The sequence below is a fragment of the Vigna umbellata genome, chromosome 4 (genome assembly GCF_029865625.1).
Source record: "Vigna umbellata cultivar VRB3 chromosome 4, Vumbellata_1.0, whole genome shotgun sequence".
NCBI lineage: Eukaryota > Viridiplantae > Streptophyta > Magnoliopsida > Fabales > Fabaceae > Vigna > Vigna umbellata.
This window is the reverse complement of record NC_142168.1, coordinates 9875172-9893681: the sequence shown is the minus strand read 5'-3', so window position 1 is coordinate 9893681 and position 18510 is coordinate 9875172. Positions and strand designations below refer to the sequence as shown.

At 29.3% G+C, this 18510-nt stretch overlaps 1 protein-coding gene across 2 annotated transcripts; it reads left to right on the top strand.

Annotated features, from left to right (window-relative positions):
* Positions 1-14240: 14240 nt before the first annotated feature.
* On the top strand, positions 14241-18185 carry LOC124844827 (uncharacterized). Of its 2 annotated transcripts, none has more exons than XM_088114642.1 (5): positions 14241-14848; positions 14951-16245; positions 16954-17370; positions 17558-17790; positions 17873-18185. In XM_088114642.1, exons 1-5 carry the CDS (start codon positions 14763-14765, stop codon positions 18125-18127), a joined length of 2286 nt encoding a protein of 761 aa, XP_087970768.1. In that variant the 5' UTR covers positions 14241-14762; the 3' UTR covers positions 18128-18185. The 2 variants fall into 2 exon arrangements, with proteins under 2 accessions (XP_087970768.1, XP_047177793.2); XM_047321837.2 differs by having other exon boundaries at positions 14251-14848; positions 17555-17790.
* The last annotated feature ends 325 nt before the right edge of the window (positions 18186-18510 follow it).

Here is an 18510-nt window from a genome sequence, read left to right as displayed (position 1 = left end):
GCTAGAGATGATGGTTCAAAAGGAAGATTTGGGTTTGAGTCTAAGCCTCAACTCCCTCGTTACCCAACTTCTTATAGTCTATTTGATTTCTCCTCTTTTTCCACACTCCTTTTCCTTTTCCTATTTTATACGCTCTTCTGTTTCACGTTGCAGGCCTGCATCGACCAATGGATTGATTTTTCAACTTTGGAGATTGATTCTAATAATCCTTAAATCCTGCTATCAATGAAATTAAAAAAAAAAAAAAAGACACACTTCCTTGGTTTAGAGGGAACCGAGGCATAAAATTCTGTGGAAAAAAAAATAAAAAATGAAAAATCTATTGCATCGGTTTCCTTTGAACCGAGATGAAATCCTCCACCTTTTTGCCTCAATTCACAAGCGAGACATAAAGTTGTGGACTTTTTGCCTCGTTTGTATATGCTTCGGTTCAAGAACCACTGTCTATGGACGAAAATAACCGCTGTCTTTTTTCCTGACTACACTAGTGTATGTAATTGTGCGGCAATTGATTAATGGAATGATATACTTAAAAACGAAACCTGGGTTGAAAAAAAGAAGAGAATAATTGAAATGGGAAGAATCTCAAAGATGCAAAAGCTATTAAAATTCTAAGTAAAAAAAAGAATGAATAGATTTGGAAAGGTGTAGAAACAATGAAGTCAGCCTATGATAATTTTTGGAATACCAAAGCTATTATTATATCTTATTAATGCCCACCATGAAGAGTAGAAGAAAAATAAATCATAAGCCATGTGTTCTTGATTATAAGCTAAAAGTATAGCTTAGAATATTCGTTTACCCCAAAACAGTTACATCATCCAACAATATAACATGTGTATCCTCACATCCATCAAACGATCCTCTACTTCTACCAAAACCTACAAAAATACATCTAGATAAAACAAATAGGTATTCTTTTGTTTTATTATTGCACCTTCCTATGTGTAGGAAGCAAGCATACTTTTCTTAGTTTTTTTTTTCCTCGCATGCATCATTCTTTAGCCATATTTCAATATCAAAATGATTCCCTTCTTTTTGGGCCGCAGGCCCAGAACATAGAGCATGTTATTTTTCAACTTATAAAGCTTATCAACGAACTACGTTATTTCCCTCTATTTGGAGCAAAATCCTATAAATGGGTAAAAAGGAAAGGTAAAATATCTTATCTCAGATAAATTCGATAGTTATTGGACATAATTCACTTGATGGAGTTATTTTGTTTCTTGGTTTTGAAAATCAAACTAAAATACCAGTTATAATTCTGCGAAAATTATCATAAAGATGGTACTTCATCAGCTACATATAAAGATTATATTATATGCTTACTAATCGTTATTGATAAAATAAATTGTATTATTATCGAATTTTCAATCTACAAATGATTCTGGTCATTTTGACTCTCTGTATGAAAAGGTTATCTTTGATTAGTTAAGTAGACTTTTTTTTTTAATTATAAATAGATATGCAGAATGAATGTTGTTTATCTCAAAAGAAAATATTCCATTTAGAAATTTAGCCTTAATCATATTTTTTTAAGATATTTTAGGATAAATTATCATTTGAGTCCTAATGTGTACGTAAATAACTTAATATTTGAAAGAAGTGAATTTCTAATTTAGCTATTCAATGAATAAAAAAATCATAATTATATACTATTACACAATTTAACTTAATCATGGATTAATTTTTAAACTTTATATCTAGATACCAAGTTACACTAGTACAAAATGTGCTTTTAAACTCACACAATAGACCTCTCTTTACACTAAACCGCTGTCTATTCAGACACGGTGGCAGTTTCGTAATTAACGAGACCTTATAGGTCTCGGTTCAAACTAGACCGATGCCAAAAAGGGCTACCACTTCGGTTGTGAAAACAACCGGTGCCTAATTAGTGGTTTCTGACACAGTTTCTGACGCGGTTAAGAGAAACCCGAGGTGGAAGGGGTATACTGTATCGGTTGGTAGGAAGGACCGAGGCCTATAAGCCTCTACTACCTCAGGCCCAAGAAGGACCGAGGCATATAAGCCTCTTATTTCCCCAAAATTTTTCCCAAATTCAACGAAAACCTAGCCCCGCTCTCGCCTCCCTCCCCTCTCTCTCGCCTCCCTCGGTCTCGCCTCCCTCCCCTCGGTCTCGCCTCCCTCGCTCTCGCCTCCCTCTCCTCGGTCTCGCCTCCCTCGCTGTCGCCTCCCCTCACTCTCGCCTCCCCTAGCTCTCGCCTCCCCTAGCTCTCTCGCTGGCTTGCTCTCTCGCTCCGTCGCTCTCTCGCTGGCTCGCTCTCTCGCTCCGTCGCTCTCTCGGTCTCGCTCTCTCGCTTCGTCGCTCTCTTGGTCTCGCTCTCTCGCTCCGTCGCTCTCTCGGTCTCCCTCTGAAGACTACTGCTCCAAAATCTCCTGCGAGTGCGTCGCCTCTTGAGGGAAGAGCAAGCGGTGGTGGTGCGTCAATGGTGGCGGCGGTGATAGTGGTGGTGATGGTGGTCAGATTAAGGTCTGGTTTGATTTGTTTTGAATATGAGATTTTGTTTTGATTTGTTTTACTTGCTTCCTTTGTACGTTTGTTTGGTCTGGTTTGGTCTGATTCTGAATCTGAGCATGATCAAGTTCATTGGAGGTGCTGTTAACTTTGTCAAGGAGACCGACCCCGAGGCACCAAAATTAAATTCCTGTGTTAATTTGCCATCATTTTCAAACCAGGCTAATGTGCTCAGATCTGCAAAAGGGGTGAGGGTTGTGGAGAAAAATGTATATATCAGTCTTTTACGGAGAAAAGAACTCCATGGTTTTGCTTAATCGAGTTCTCTCCTTGTTCAAAGTTTCTTATTTGTGTAATTTGCAACGAAGATGTGAACTCTCTAGGCAAGTTAGTGTGTAATGTGTTAGTGAAAATTAACTAAGGTAGATTATTTGTGTGCATGTTTTCAGTCTTTGAAATTACGTTGAGCATAATAACAACGCTCATAGTTTGTGATTATTATCTGTGCCACTGCCAGAATACTCTATGACAGTCTAGGAAAATCATAACGAAAAAAAAAATAAAAAAAAGACCTTACTGCCTCGGTTCAGCCTCCAACAAAGACAGTAGAGGGAGAGGAACAATTTCGGTTCTAATAACCGAGGCCGAATCGTACTATTTTTGGTCTCGTGTCAAAATCGAGGCATAAAGTGTACCACTTTTTACCTCACCTGAATATGCCTCGGTTCAGGAACCGATGCCTATCAGCGAAAATAACCGGTGCCATTTCTTTTAACTGTACTAGTGTTAATAAAAAAAAATATACAAATTATTTTTAAATATGCTAATTTATATAAAAAAATACTTAACATACTTACAAACAAACACACACAAAATTAAAATAAAAAGTCATCAATAATAAGGAGATAACTATATAAATACATAAAAAATAAAAATGACTTACCCTTATCTTAATTCTATTAATTACTCTCGCTTCAAATATTATTGATTCTTGTGCATCACACGATCGTTACAACTAAAACAACACACAAAATAAGAAAATATTAAGATAAAAAATACTTTTTGTAGGATTTAGTTATATGTCTATAACAATCACTCTCAAACTTTTCTAGATATAGGTCTATTAAGATAAAAATATTAAAACAAATTTAAAAACAGAAAATATAGCTTGTAAGAGATATTTTATAAGTATGTAGAGACTTTTTTTTTTAATGTATATGATTTCAAGGTGTTTAAAACTTTAGTCAATAGAAATCATGTTACGTGAGTACATATTAGTCATTGATTATGAATTTTTGGATATTATATAAACTATATCGAAATACGATGTCTAATTTACACATAAATTAGTTTTAATTTCTGAAAAGAATATTTATTTACTTAACTGTATTCATTAAAAATTTATCAAAACGTACTTTGGACTAAACTTTGTGAAAATAATTTCATTGTGTACCATCCCTCTTAATTATGTTCATACACCCATTTTCAGTGTGTAACACATGACTCTTAATATTAATGTTTATTGATAATTCCTATTTCTTTCTTTATTTTTTTCACTGTAATAGAATTTAAATTTGATTCTATATAATATTTTTATTGTTTTAAGAAGAAAGGGGAAATTATAATGATTAAATGAATAAATTATTTATTGTATAATTTTTTTTACTTAATACGTCACTTGTTAATAAAGAAGATAACATATTTTTAAATTTAAATTGAAATATAATATAAATATATTAAGATAGTTAGTAGATTACTAGAAAGTTCGGTGGAGTAAATAACATTAAATGACTTAGGTGACTCTAAACAAACTTTGGTTTGTGTCTAATTTAATAGTTTCTTATAATTTTTCAGAGTTTAAATATATTTTTTCTTTCAAATATGCTTATAATTTTGACTCTCTGACTTTTTCATTTTTATAATTTTGATCCTTATTAATTAGTGTCTCTAAAATAATTCAATTTTATTTGTTGCCCTTATTGTCCGCCCAATAAATTTTTAAAGCATTAATTAATGTAGAATAATGAAAAATGTTATAACAAATTAAAAGTATTTTCATATAAGAAAAAAAACTGGTTATCTACGTATATTTTTTAAAAATAAATATAATATATAGATCTATAATATACGAATAATATCGAATACGACATATATCTAAAATATCAATGCATTTATTTTAAAATAATAAAATATAATACGTGATACATGTATATTAAAAAATATACAATAATTTTTTAAAAACATAATAAATCTAAATTAAAATTATATATATCAAAATTGTCAACATCAAAAATTATAAATTATTATTATTTTATAAATTAAATATTTCAAATCCTAAAATACTGAATATGGATAAGTGTTGAACAAGAATAAATAACCTAGGATCGTGATAACCTAATATATATATATATTGACAAAGATCTACATAAATCCGTAAGACTACTATTTCATTATGTTTACGTAAAATTATTTGTTTTCGTACTAAAACACGATTATTATGTATACGTAAAATCATTTGTTTTCATGTTAAAACATAATCATTATAATCCAAAGATAAAACACCAATAAAAGTAGGGATAAATTGATTACAAAACAAAATATTTGATATAATATGTAGAGATTTTAAACAATAACATAAATTCATTTTTCATATTACAATCACAAGATACTCAAAGTTTTATATTATTTTTAACCACAAATATTTCAATAATTTGATTACGTCTACATGTTTGAACTGAGTATATGGGACTTACGTTTGTTTCATCTATGTTTGACCATTTGTTTGCACCTCAATTCCAATCCTAAAATGACATCCTCGATCCCCACAGGTCATTTCTTGAAAATCCCTTCAAAACCTACGAATACTCTTGCTCTTGAGTAAGAGAAAAAAAAAACGATTTAATTTTTATCACTTTGATACATTTATAAATGTAATTAAGGTTATCAATAAAAAAATTTGATATGACATCTTTTACCTAATGTAAAAGCTTTTACATAATGCGTTTTTTTAGAAGTTTATTATATATAATTTGAATCAAATTTATATAAGGGACTAAAATTATTTTCAAGCATTGTATTTATGATCTTTTTATATGATAATTTAATTTTGTTAATTCTATTTATGTGAAATATAGATTCAAACTTGGATTATTTCCAATAATCTTTCTATCAAGAGTGAGTTTCTTTTATGTGATATATTTTTTCACAAGTGTACGATATCCTTTTCTTAAATTGTTGTTGTTGTGATTATGATTATAATGATGTTGTTGTTGTTATAACGATATAGCTCAATCACCTCACTTATGTAACACAGGATTTCTATACCAGATAAAAAAAATGTTTTCTATGTTGATTCTAGAACCAACATAAATATAGCCGGTATAGAAAGTTTCAACTTTCTATGTCAATTCGAGAATCGGCATAAGAAAGTTCACATTCTATGTCAGTTATTGCAACAACCGACATGAGTCTCATTCTCATTCCATTCCCAAACTCTCCATTTGAATTCCACCATTCTCTCAATGAAACCCTCAACAATGGTGTAAGATCTCAAACCTTCAACTTCATCTTAAACTACCGCTGTCATTCATTCCTTACTCTACTTCTTCCATCTCTTCGTTCAGATTCACCTCTTTGCTCAATTAGAAATGCATATAAGATAACTTTCAAATCATAATTCCTAACTTGGTAATTAGAAAAGGAGAAACAAAGCGAAGGAGATTTCATAAACAACAAAAAAGGCTAATGACAAGACCACTACAACTAAGATTGAAACCAAGAAGGGGACCAAGCCTATGGAGTGCCCTTTGAAATACCTAAACCCTAAACACAACTTCCATGAGAGCGATTGCGAGAGCGAAAGCGACACCAACAATAACAACCTCTACGAAAATGAAAAAGATCACTAATGAGAGGGAGAAAACGAGAGTGACAATCAAGTGTAGCAAGAGGAAGAAAACGAGAGCCATCAACGAGATGAAGAAGACAAGAGTTAGTGCAAAGGAGAAGAGTAGTGTGAGAAGGAGAGTAGTGATAAGGAGTATTAGTGTGAGCAAAACAATGAAGTGCAACGCAAGGGGAGGACGAGGAAGGAGAAAATTAGAGACTATATGTTGGTTTTAGAGAAGAACCAACATAGTATCTAATTTTTAAATTAAAAATAATATAAATGCACACTTTTTATGTTGGTTCTAGATGAAAGTATTCTACTTTATTATGAGATTTTCATTACGTCCACTTTTTATGCTAGTTCTAGTGATAATCGTTGTAAAAATTCTTATCATATTTGTTGGATATATTAGATTATTAGATATCTTAGATTGATATTTCATCTTTATCTTTTATCTTAGTTAGTTTGTTATTATTCCTTATTTGTATTTTAGGTTTAAAACTCATATTTCTTCTATTATAAATAGAGTACTCTATGTGTATATTCAACACAAGGAGAAATTAATCTCATACATAATTTTTACTATATTTAACAATATGATATATTTTTTCTTAAGTGTACAATGACATTTACTTAAATTGTTGTTGTTGTGGTGTTGTTGTCATAACGATTTAAGTTAATCACCATGACAAATATGAGACTACGATACTACTTATAGACATGTTTTTTAGGGTATTATTAGAAAGAGATTATATATGTGACATGAGTTCAACACATATAAGAAATTGACATGACTTTTACCCAAAATTTTAAAGACATTGGATTTAAGGTTTTTTTTTCCTTTATAAGATGTTTAACTTTGAAATTTTTATCTAATGAGACTTAAACTCACACTTAAGTTATACTTACATTATATCAAACCAAACATGGTATTACTCTTTAATAATTGTTATTTCATATTATGAGTTAATCACTCTAATATCACAATTGTCATAATCTATTTTAACATTCTACACCAATCACCTTTTATTTTAAACCATTGTTTTATATCTTTAATAATATCAAACATCGCCATTTAATTCCAAGTTAAAGTAGAGAAGAAACTTTTAAGATATCGAGGAATGTCTCACAAGTGAGATGTTTTCACTTGAGATTCATTCCTCCAAGTGGATATATAATTATTTTAGACGTGGTAGTGTTGTTTAACTCACAAAAGTTACTCATTTTTAGAAGATAAATAATTGGTATTACTTTAAAAACTAGTTAAACTTAATTGGATTACAAATCAACTTAGTTGAAATTGTGATTACTTTAGCCTTAAACAATTTTTCCGTCATTCAACCTCAACTCAATTATTCCATTCAAACTTAAAGAACACAGAACATTATATTCAAATATAAAGACTTAACTAAAAAATTCATCGATCAAGACTTTATTTAAACCCTTATATCTATATTTATAAAAAATAAGTCGTGACACTGAATCAAAATGGCAAAAAAATTACATATATGAAAATATAGAAAAGATTGATGAAAGGAATATATTATCCATTACTTAAAATTTTGAAAGCATATGACATCAAATTCTTTTCCATAAAAAAATCATATCAAGTCTCTTAAAAGTATTCAGCAAGTTTACTTTAAAGATTATTAATTCTTCTTCAACTTCCACGAAAAGAAAATCGGGACATCTATTTAATTATAATTTATTGTTTCTTCTACTGGTCTATCGTGGATTTATCACGAACTAAACAATTTCCAATCACATAAAATTCTTAAAAAAAGAAAAGAAAAATCATCTAGAAAGAAGAACGTGGATTCATCCCATATTCGGCAGAAAAACTATTATTATTAATTTGTAGTTACATATACACTTTCTCTAAAACCCGTGATCATGTCTCCTTTGTCATCACCTTCTCTGTCTTTTCTTTTTCATGACACAGGTTTTCGGCATTCCCAGGCTCCGTTTGACGCTAAATTATTTAAGTATATATTATTTATATTTATATTCAATGTTTAGTTTATCATTTGAATTAAAATAATATTAAATAATTAATAAAAAAATTATATTTACACAGATAAAAACAATTATATTGTGGAATTATTTTAATTGGCTCTATTATTCTTGTGATTAAGTACAAAGAGTAATAGTTTTTAAATTTACAATATTAATATTTTAAGATATAATTAATATAAAATAAAAGGACAAAAGTTATAATTGTTATTAAAATAATGATACTATAACACAATTTTACATTCATTTGACACGTAACATGATAAAATGATTATAAAAATATAAACTTTTATATTTTTTTTAAAAAATAAATAATAAAAAGTAAAAGAAAGTAGTATTAAATAAATATAAAATATTTAGGTACGTAAAAAGATTCATTACTCTTGTTATTATTCAGTCCAGTAAGGTGTGAAAAGTTGACGAATTGGTACCTTGTTGTGTAGCTAATTTGTATTGCTATTGGGTTTGAACCGACCAAAGTCGTCGTTTCTTTGTAACAACGATTCTATGCGTGAAACCAAAGTCACGCACGAAACACGGTTTCAAGAGAAACAGTGCAACAATAATATTATTAGTTAAGTATTTCATTCAGAGAATAAAAAAATATATATATCAAATTTCATGGCATAGTTAGAGCAACTTGGGATAGTTTGGTTCAAATCTTCTCGTGTTTTGATTTGAGTTTTTTCTTTATAAGAAAAACAAATATAATGAATTATGTCTAAGCTTCAATTCATTAGGATTTTAATTGGTGAAATTTAATGTTTTATCAGTTTAAATTAAATATGGCCGTAATCTTAACAACGTCATTGTTAACGGTGCTTAAATTTTGACTTCAAAAAATAGATGTAAAATTAAATTGAATTGAATTTAGTCCGGAAGGGTTTACCAATTATATATAAAAGGATTTAAATTAGACAACTAACGAATATTTATTTATTTAAAACTTATTCTCTAAATTTCTTTAAGATCACGATAAATATATTCATCATTTTCTAGATTTGATTTTACAATTTTGAAAACAATCAAATTTAAGTTAAGATTGACTTCTTTTTTATCAAAAAAGTAATTTATTTTCTTTTCCTCTAAAAGACACATATCTTTATGTTATTTTGTATGCATAAGACTGGATTTGTGATTTCATGCGATTTAATAATATTAATGCGGAATCTAATGTTAATTGGGAAAAAAATTAGCTTACGTCGATGGAAAAGTTATCAAAATTAATTTTAAGCAATACTTTCACAAAAATAAATCACGTCCATCTTAGTTTAAATAATTATAATTGACGTTAATTAAAAACACTTTCATTTACTGAAAAATATTTTGTCAATGTCAATTAAATTTATTTAGTGAACTGTAATAAAAAATAAAATTAATTAAGTTTGACTAAAAATATTATTATTAATATTGATAATTTAAATTATTAATAATTATTTTCTATTTTAATATTTCTTTTTAATTTAGTAGTAAATTAAATATTTTATCTAAATAAAAATATTCAAATTAAATAAATTTAAATTGTCTTACTTAGACAAAATATTAAAAACAAAACAATTTAAAATGAGATCAATTTAAATTTAATATATTTAAAGTTATGAAATTGCCAAACACGTAAGTCTACAACTTCCAAAACATAACAGCCAATGCAATGAAATTTAATAAAGCATGGATGATTAAACTGTACACATAAAACATAAATAAATAATTATGCAAGACTAGCGAAATGAAATATTAAATAGAATATAATGGAAATCACCTAGAATTAATATTTATTACATTCAACCTTAACAAATGGAAGTTGGCTACTCCAAGACATTTGGAGCACAAAAAGTGGTCAAGAAATTAAAAGCCAAAATGATAAAAAAAAAAAAACTTTTTCCTAACTCTTCATGTTCATGAGAGGCATCCCACAATTTTTATCTAAGACTTTTCTAATTCATAACAAAACTTATCTAAGACGTTCATTTATTTGAAGTTGATCATATGGTTTTTCTTTAGGAACACTTCCTTAATTATATTTCTGACTTATAAAATTAATGATAATTATAGTTTATTAGAATTGAACTTACACCAACATTTCTCACTTCATCACTCCATTAACATTTTTATATGACATATAAAGCGAGAAATTAAAACATAAATTTCACATCAAAATATGTATTACTGTCACCATTTCATCTCTTTTTCTTGCAAAGCTCTTATATTCACTTATACGAGCAATGGTTGCTTTCCTATAATCTCTTTGTTTTTAAGGGCGTGCTTCTAATAATGAACATATAAAAATTAACCATTTTGAATTATGCTAATGAAAAAAGAGTTTCAATTTTATCATTGTTTTTGAATTTAGTCGATAGTCCAAGAAGTTCAATGATATTTATCTATTCCTTCTCAAGCCATTGTGATCAATTCATCTCCAGAAATTATTTCATCATTCTTTTATTATTATATTTTTTTATTAGTGAATTCAATTACAATAAAACAAAAAATAAAAAACTTAAAATATACTATTATATAAAATGGATTCATATTTTTGGTATTCATTTTTTTTTTCAATTTTATCTTTCAAGTGATTTTTTTTAAATTTAATATTTTCTTAAATTTAACTAGTTTTTTTAATTTAAATGAATAAAAACTATTTACAATTAAATTTAAAAAGTATTTATATTTATTTTTATAATTCTAATTTCATTAATTTTTATTATCATAAAGGAAATTTGACCTAGTCAAAATTGTTCCATAATCTACCATCTTATAATATTATGTATGCTATAATTGAAGAAAAAACTCTCATAAATATAAAATAAAGTTAGGAATTTTATATTATAGATAAATAAAATATTTTAAGTGAAAAATAAATAAATTTATTTAATATTATATAAAATTTATAATTTTTAATTAATAAGTATTTATTGTTTACATAACTTACAATTTATCTTTTAAACTTCTGAAATATGTTTATATTATTAATCACGAAAAATATTTAAGTATTAATTTTTAATAATATAAATAGAAACATATTTAATTTAAATAATTATTTGAAAACAAATTTTAATAAAAAAAATTATGATTTTTTTTAATATAGTTCATAATACATGAAAAAAGATACCATCACAATGAAAAAAAAAAAGAAAGAAAAAAGTTATTTTCGGCTAATATAACATACCTTCTTTTTTTTCTTTCTTTTTCACGATTTCTATGTAAATGGGTTTCTTGTCAACTACATTCATTAATTTATGTGCCTTCGGATTGCATAAAGTCTTTATAGTATACAAACATTTTCTATATCATCTATCATTTTCATATTTAAATGAAAATACTGTTAAGTTTAATCTAACCTCACATTTTGATTACGCTGAAAAGTTCAAAAATTAATTTATCACTATTTGGAATAAACAAATAATTAAATCAAAGACACGATAAGAACGATAGAAATTCTACTAAGTGATCCTATTTATATATTTTGTAATCAACATTGGAATATGAAACTGGTTTAATCAAATTAATAAAAAAAACCGAAAATAATTGTTAAATTAGTCAAACCTTCATTTAATATATATTAAATAGCAATAAAATTTTTTTAATTAATTAGCGTTAATGGCTGCCATCCTATATATATATATATATATATATATATATATATATATATATATATATATATATATATATATATATATATATATGAGTTTGTTAATGCACGTACTTCTGTTTTTCATTTACTACATTTTAACAATGTGTACTGAGTTTTAGTAGACAAAAATATCCTTATATATATCATAGATTCTAAATTTTAAGATTAAGGGTATTTTAATAATTTTCATTTTCAAAACTAAAAGAAGAAACTCCTAAATCCTTACTCACCTCCCTCATTCCTGTCAACCCTTTCTCTTTCATCTCTCTCACTCCAACATTTTCTCTGTCATCCTATGGTACCTTCAACTGAAAAAAATCAGAAACACTCACTTAACTCTAATCTACCTTCCTCACTTATCTAATTTGTTTTTGTGATTTGTGAAGCTAAATGTTTTATTTACCATTACATTCTTCTAACTTAATTTTTAATTGGCTAACTTGGTTTGATTTTGATCTTGGTTTATTGATGATAGTGTGCATGCAGAGGGGAAGTTTGTAACACAACAAAATTCTAAAATTTAAAATTGAAATTTAATAATAATCAGAAGGGAAAATATATAACACAACTCTCCAATCAAAAATCAACATCAACATCATCAATTATTTTGTTATTAAAGTGTAAAACAAATGAACTAACAGAGCAAGAACAACAAATTGCGGTGTCGCTGGTTGTTGTGTGTGGGCGAGGAAGAGTATGGAGATTCAGAAACACTGGCTGTTAAGCAATTTCTCACAAAATACGATTATATAATGAGTTTTCATTTTATAATTTTTGTCTTATCTAATTTTCACAAGCAAAATGACATCAAAGGAATTGGTAATTGGCTTGTAAATTTCTTACAAAAAATAATAATTTTATAATGAGTTGTCTGAAGGTGAATATGTCAATGACTCAACTCTTTACAAAGACAAATTGTTTAACGGCAAGTGTTTCTGATTGTTTCAATTAGGGTTACAATAGGGATGACAGAGAAAAGGTTGGAGTGAGAGAGATGAAAGAGAATTCATGTTGAGAGGAATGAGAGAGTTCAGTAAGAGTTTGAGAGTTTGTTTTTTTGTTTTGAGAATAAAAATTATTAAAATACCCTTAACCTTAAAACTTAGAATTCATTATATATAATGACATTTTTGTCTACTAAAACTTGATACACAATTGCTAAAATGTAGGCGTATGCACGTTAGCAAACCCCATATATATATATATATATATATATATATATATATATATATATATATATATATATATATATATATATATATATATATATTCTTCAAAGTTTCGTGCAAAGAGAAATTTATTTATTTTTAACACACACAAAAAATATATTATACATTGGAAAGTCAAAATTAGGTCTATTTTTTTGCGTAAATAAGAGAGTGAGAATTGTACAATTCTATAACCAATGTCGACTATGGTCGTATTTTCTTAGCCACACTTCTTTGACTTCTCTTCCATCAATTCTGTTTACACTAACAATAAAAAGTGGTTAGAATTATGGATACCTTATAAATGTCAAAAACCATTTTGTATTCACAAACGTAACACTCAAGATATTAGAAGTAAAAAACACATTTAGTGACATTTAATATCAATTGAATTTATTTAAAATACTAACCATATCCTTCAATTACATTTAGTGTGTATATACACAAACGCATACATAAAATCTTTAAAATGTATATGACAAATTTACAGTAATTTATGGATTATATGTAATAAGTTATTTTGACTAAATATCTATACAAAAATTCTATTATGCATTAAAGTTAAAATGATATAAATTAAATTCGTATGTTCTCTCACCTATTAAATATATTTATCTAGCAGATATAATTTTAATTTTGGTACTGTAAAAATAATAAATTTATTATTTTATTATGACATAGCACCCGTTAATTGTTTGTTAATGGAAGAATGTTAAATTATTATGTGTTAATATATAATAACTTTAAAAGATATTTTAACTTTAGGAATAAAAATTATCCACTTACCTTAAATAACATTAAGAATTACGATATTGATTTTGTTTGTTTTCAGATATGAAAGCAAAAGGTGTTGTAGATAGACAAGAGAAAAATTTTCTCCTCTTTCACGTAAACAAAACAATAATTTTAAATTTGGAAAAGATGAAAATGAAAATATTACAGAAATCAAAATAAAAATATACACTAAACAACATATATTAACATGAAAACTACTGAGAGTAAGACCCCAAACGCTAGTATATATTGTTTGGTTTTTCCATTCTGTAGTAGAATGAGGCGTAAACTTTCAATTTGACACAACCTTTGAATTCTCTTCTGAACCAAACCAAATCAAGAGAAGTAGAAACAGACCCAGAATCATGGTAACAACGGCAATACAGAACCAGAATTCTAGGTTCTAAGCAACCCAACTCAGAACACAGGTCGCTGACATGTTCTTTTCTCTCCACATCCTTTTTCTTTCCCTTCCGAATAATTAGGTAACACTTCACCCTCTGCTGAATCGGATTCGCATGTGAAAAACATCTTCCAGAGTTTGCACGTACATCTTTATCCCTGCGGGTGTAAAGTCTCATTCCTGTGCAAATTTTCAAAGTTAAAATCAGAGTTGCATGACTTTCCCCTGTTTTAATTTCCTCTGTTTTGCTTCAAAAGGAATGAACACGTTTGTGGAATGAATTCACCCCCTCAATGAGATTTGGGTGAAAATCCCACTTCCATTTATGTGATTATGGATTCTGTGAAAGGTTTTCTTCAACGGAAATGGATCCTTTTGCGGAATATTTTCAGAAATTTCTCTCTAGGCTTTTGAATACTCTGTTTTGGGTCTTCACCAAAGTCTTCATGAGGTATTGTATTCTCAATTTTAGAATGTGAATTCTACCAACGGTTCAATAATTGATATACCAATTGGCCATTTCATTTAATCTCTTCTTTTTTTTCGGTTCCAGATTCTGTTGTTCTGATTCTTCTAGAGCAATGAAACCGCTTTATTCTTCCCAGTTTTCTTGTGACAATGAGCAAGCTGAGTCAATTCACTCTGAGTCTGAAAATTTTGGGTATCTGGCTGATGCTCTCTCACGTGAAAATGATCCAAATTATTCCGATGGTTGCCAGGGAGGAACAAAGTCCATTGAAAAACGTTGTTCTGAAACTCTTCGTGGCAGTGAGAATTTTGGGTCCGAAGAAGATGAAACGACAAAGTTCGTTTTCAAATTTGAATACCAAAAGTGGAATTACAATTATGATGACGAATTCAGGGACGGGTATGATGAAAGTAGTGATTTTGTGAAGGGGGGTGATGCTGTTTCTGCCAGCACCACCAATAAGTATGAGTTCATGTCAGGCAAGAGTTTCAGTCACTTCTTGGATGAACCTCAGGCTGGAAATTTCACTGTCAAAGAATGTTTTGTTCATTCAAACGAAGCCTTTAAATTGGAAAATCAAGTTAAATATGATTTTGGGTTATTGTTAAGGAAGAATTTTATGCCAGAAAATTGTGAAGAAGGGGTTAGTGAAGAAAATCTCGACAATTTCACAGAAAAGAAACTCAAAGCTGAGGAGTCGATAGAGCATCCTGTCGAGCCAATTGTTCGCAATTTTCTTTCGGAAGATGATTCTATTTGTTCAAGTTCCAACTCAGATTCTATTATCAGTTCTTTGGGGGAGGGGTTTTTGTCGGACACAGATTTTGGAAACACCGTGGAGTTTGAGACACCGGAGAGCAATGCAGAAGAAAATGCAGTTTTAACAGAAGAGGATATGGACGAGAAAATATATGAGAATTTGGATGTTGGATATGAGCCTGATGATTTCACCGAAGAGGATGAAGATGTAATGGATGAGCTTGGAAAGTTGGAAGAAGAATGCAGACTAGAGGAGTCTTCAGGAAAAAGTTTTGAAGATAAAAATATCAATTCCAAGCTTCAGCAATCAATGGAGCCCCATTCACAAACTTTAACAACTATTGATCTTGAGGATTCCAACCGGTTTGACACACTGTGGGAACATCAAGATTTGATAGAACAGTTGAAGATGGAACTGAAGAAGGTCAGAGCCACTGGTCTGCCAACCATCCTTGAGGATTCTGAGTCTCCAAGGATAATGGAAGACTTGAAGCCATGGAAAATTGATGAAAAATTACAGCATGGTAACACCACAAACGAGCTTCCAAAATTCTACAGGAGTTATAGAGAACGAATGCGGAAATTCGACATCTTGAATTACCAAAAGATGTATGCTATAGGTCAGTATTTTTTACATCAGTAACCTGAACTTTGATTTTCTTTTCTGCAGCTATTTTTCCTTTTTTTTTAAAAAAATTTCTCTTCACTTGTTTGTTCAAAGTTAGTGTGCTTAGTGAATGAACAATTTCATTTAATTTAGATGGTCATCAAGACCTACCTCATCTAAATCATTAAAGTAGAGGTAACGACCCATTCAATTGGTTAGCTGGGCACTAGGAAATCATGAATTACCCAAATACATATAGCAGTTGAGTGAATAACTACACTAAGCTTTTCCTTGTCTAATAGCTCTATCAAGTATTTAACAATGTCAGATTCGCATAAAGCTACCAAAAGCTACCACCTCCTTTACATTTAACTAGATGATCACATCTAATTGGTTCATAAACATTAAATAAGCAATTACTATTTTTCTGCCTAACAATTGGACATTTTCTTATTGTGGATAACTTTTTTCCTAATTTCCAAAAGAAACCAGTCCCTACAATGATCTAGCACTGACAGTAATGCTCCAAGAAATGTTTCTATCGCCTTTTGTTTCTTATCTCTTTCTGTAAACAACTCTTACCATGCAAGACTAGTTAGGAAAGCATTCTCAGGGAAAGTTGTTATACTTTTATAATCTTCATTACCCTTTGCATTACGCTTAACAGAGAAGATTCCAATCATAGTCATAGCACATTCCTTAAGTTTCTTGGAAATTGTAGGTGTTTTGCAGTCAAAGGACCCACTCCAATCATTTTCAACCCGTAAAAACCCTTCACCAGCATTCACAAGCATTATTCCACGCGGCTTTCGCCTTTCTAGACGAAAACAAATAGAAGCTGACCCAATGAAGAAGTTTGTAGCAGAATTATACAGTGACTTGGAAATGGTTTATGTGGGGCAATTGTGCCTTTCTTGGGAATTCCTTCAGTGGGAATATGAGAAGGCCTTGAAGCTATGGGAATCTGACCAATACGGGTTACTAAGATTCAACGAAGTAGCAGGAGAATTTCAACAATTCCAAGTGCTTCTCCAAAGGTTTATAGAGAATGAACCTTTCCTCCATGGTCCACGAGTTCAAAACTATGCCAGGAATCGTTGTGCAATGCGCAATCTTCTTCAAGTTCCAGTAATAAGGGGTGAATTTTCTGTTCTTTTTTTTTTTTTTTAAATTAGAATGTGAATTCCGTTAGTGTCTTTATTCAAAATGGAACATGGTGGTTACCTTTTTCATGTCCACTTTCCTATGTGGGGGGACCATATAAAGTTTCATACATGAGACAAAAAAGTTCCTCATGGTTTTAGAATCTTATTTGGACGCAGAAGACAACGCCAAGGATAAAAGGAAATTCAGTAAAAGAGAAGCAGATAAAGATGCAATCACCAGTGACATGCTAGTGGAGATTTTGGAAGAATCCATCAGAACAATTTGGCGTTTTATAAGAGCTGATAAAGATGCATCTAGCTTGGCTCTAAAAGGTCTAAAAGAAAATCATGTACAGCTCCAAGACCCTTCAAATTCAGAGCTTTTGGTGGAGATTAGAACAGATCTTCAAAAGGTAACTGACTAAAGCTTCAACAGTCACTTTCTTAATGTGAAATGCAATCGAGTTTGTTCTTTAAAGATTGCATTTTTTGCAGAAAGAGAAGAGATTGAGAGAGATTTTGAGGAGTGGAAGCTGCATTCTGAAGAAGTTCCAAAAGCATCATGAAGATGAGGCAGATCAAGTGCTTTACTTTTTCTCTCAAGTGGACATGAAATTGGTTTTGAGAGTGTTGAACATGTCAAGGATAACGACAGATCAACTAGCATGGTGTCGTAGTAAATTAAACAAGATCACTTTTATAAACCGAAGGATACGTGTAGAACCATCATTTTTACTTTTCCCTACTTAATACTTTATTTCACATTTAGAATGTTATTATTGAAGTAGTAATGAATTTTTTCATATAACTTCAAAGTGTCTCAATGATCCAATTCTTCAACTGATCGTTTTCTAATAATTAACATATTATGTTATAAGCCCGCATTCGATTTTTATTAAACTTAGATAAAAATACTTTATCACAATAAAAAGGAAATAAAGGGCATATTTTATAGTTTTTTTCCCATTTAATTCTCATGCTGTCTCTACATAAAATATTTTTGTTACTTCAATTCAGTAAAAAATCGAATAGGTTGACTCGACTAGATATTTTCTTATTATGATTCAGTTTAACCTTCCGTCCTTGTTCACTTGGTTTGATACTTCAATTCAAACTAACTAACTTAATCCTCG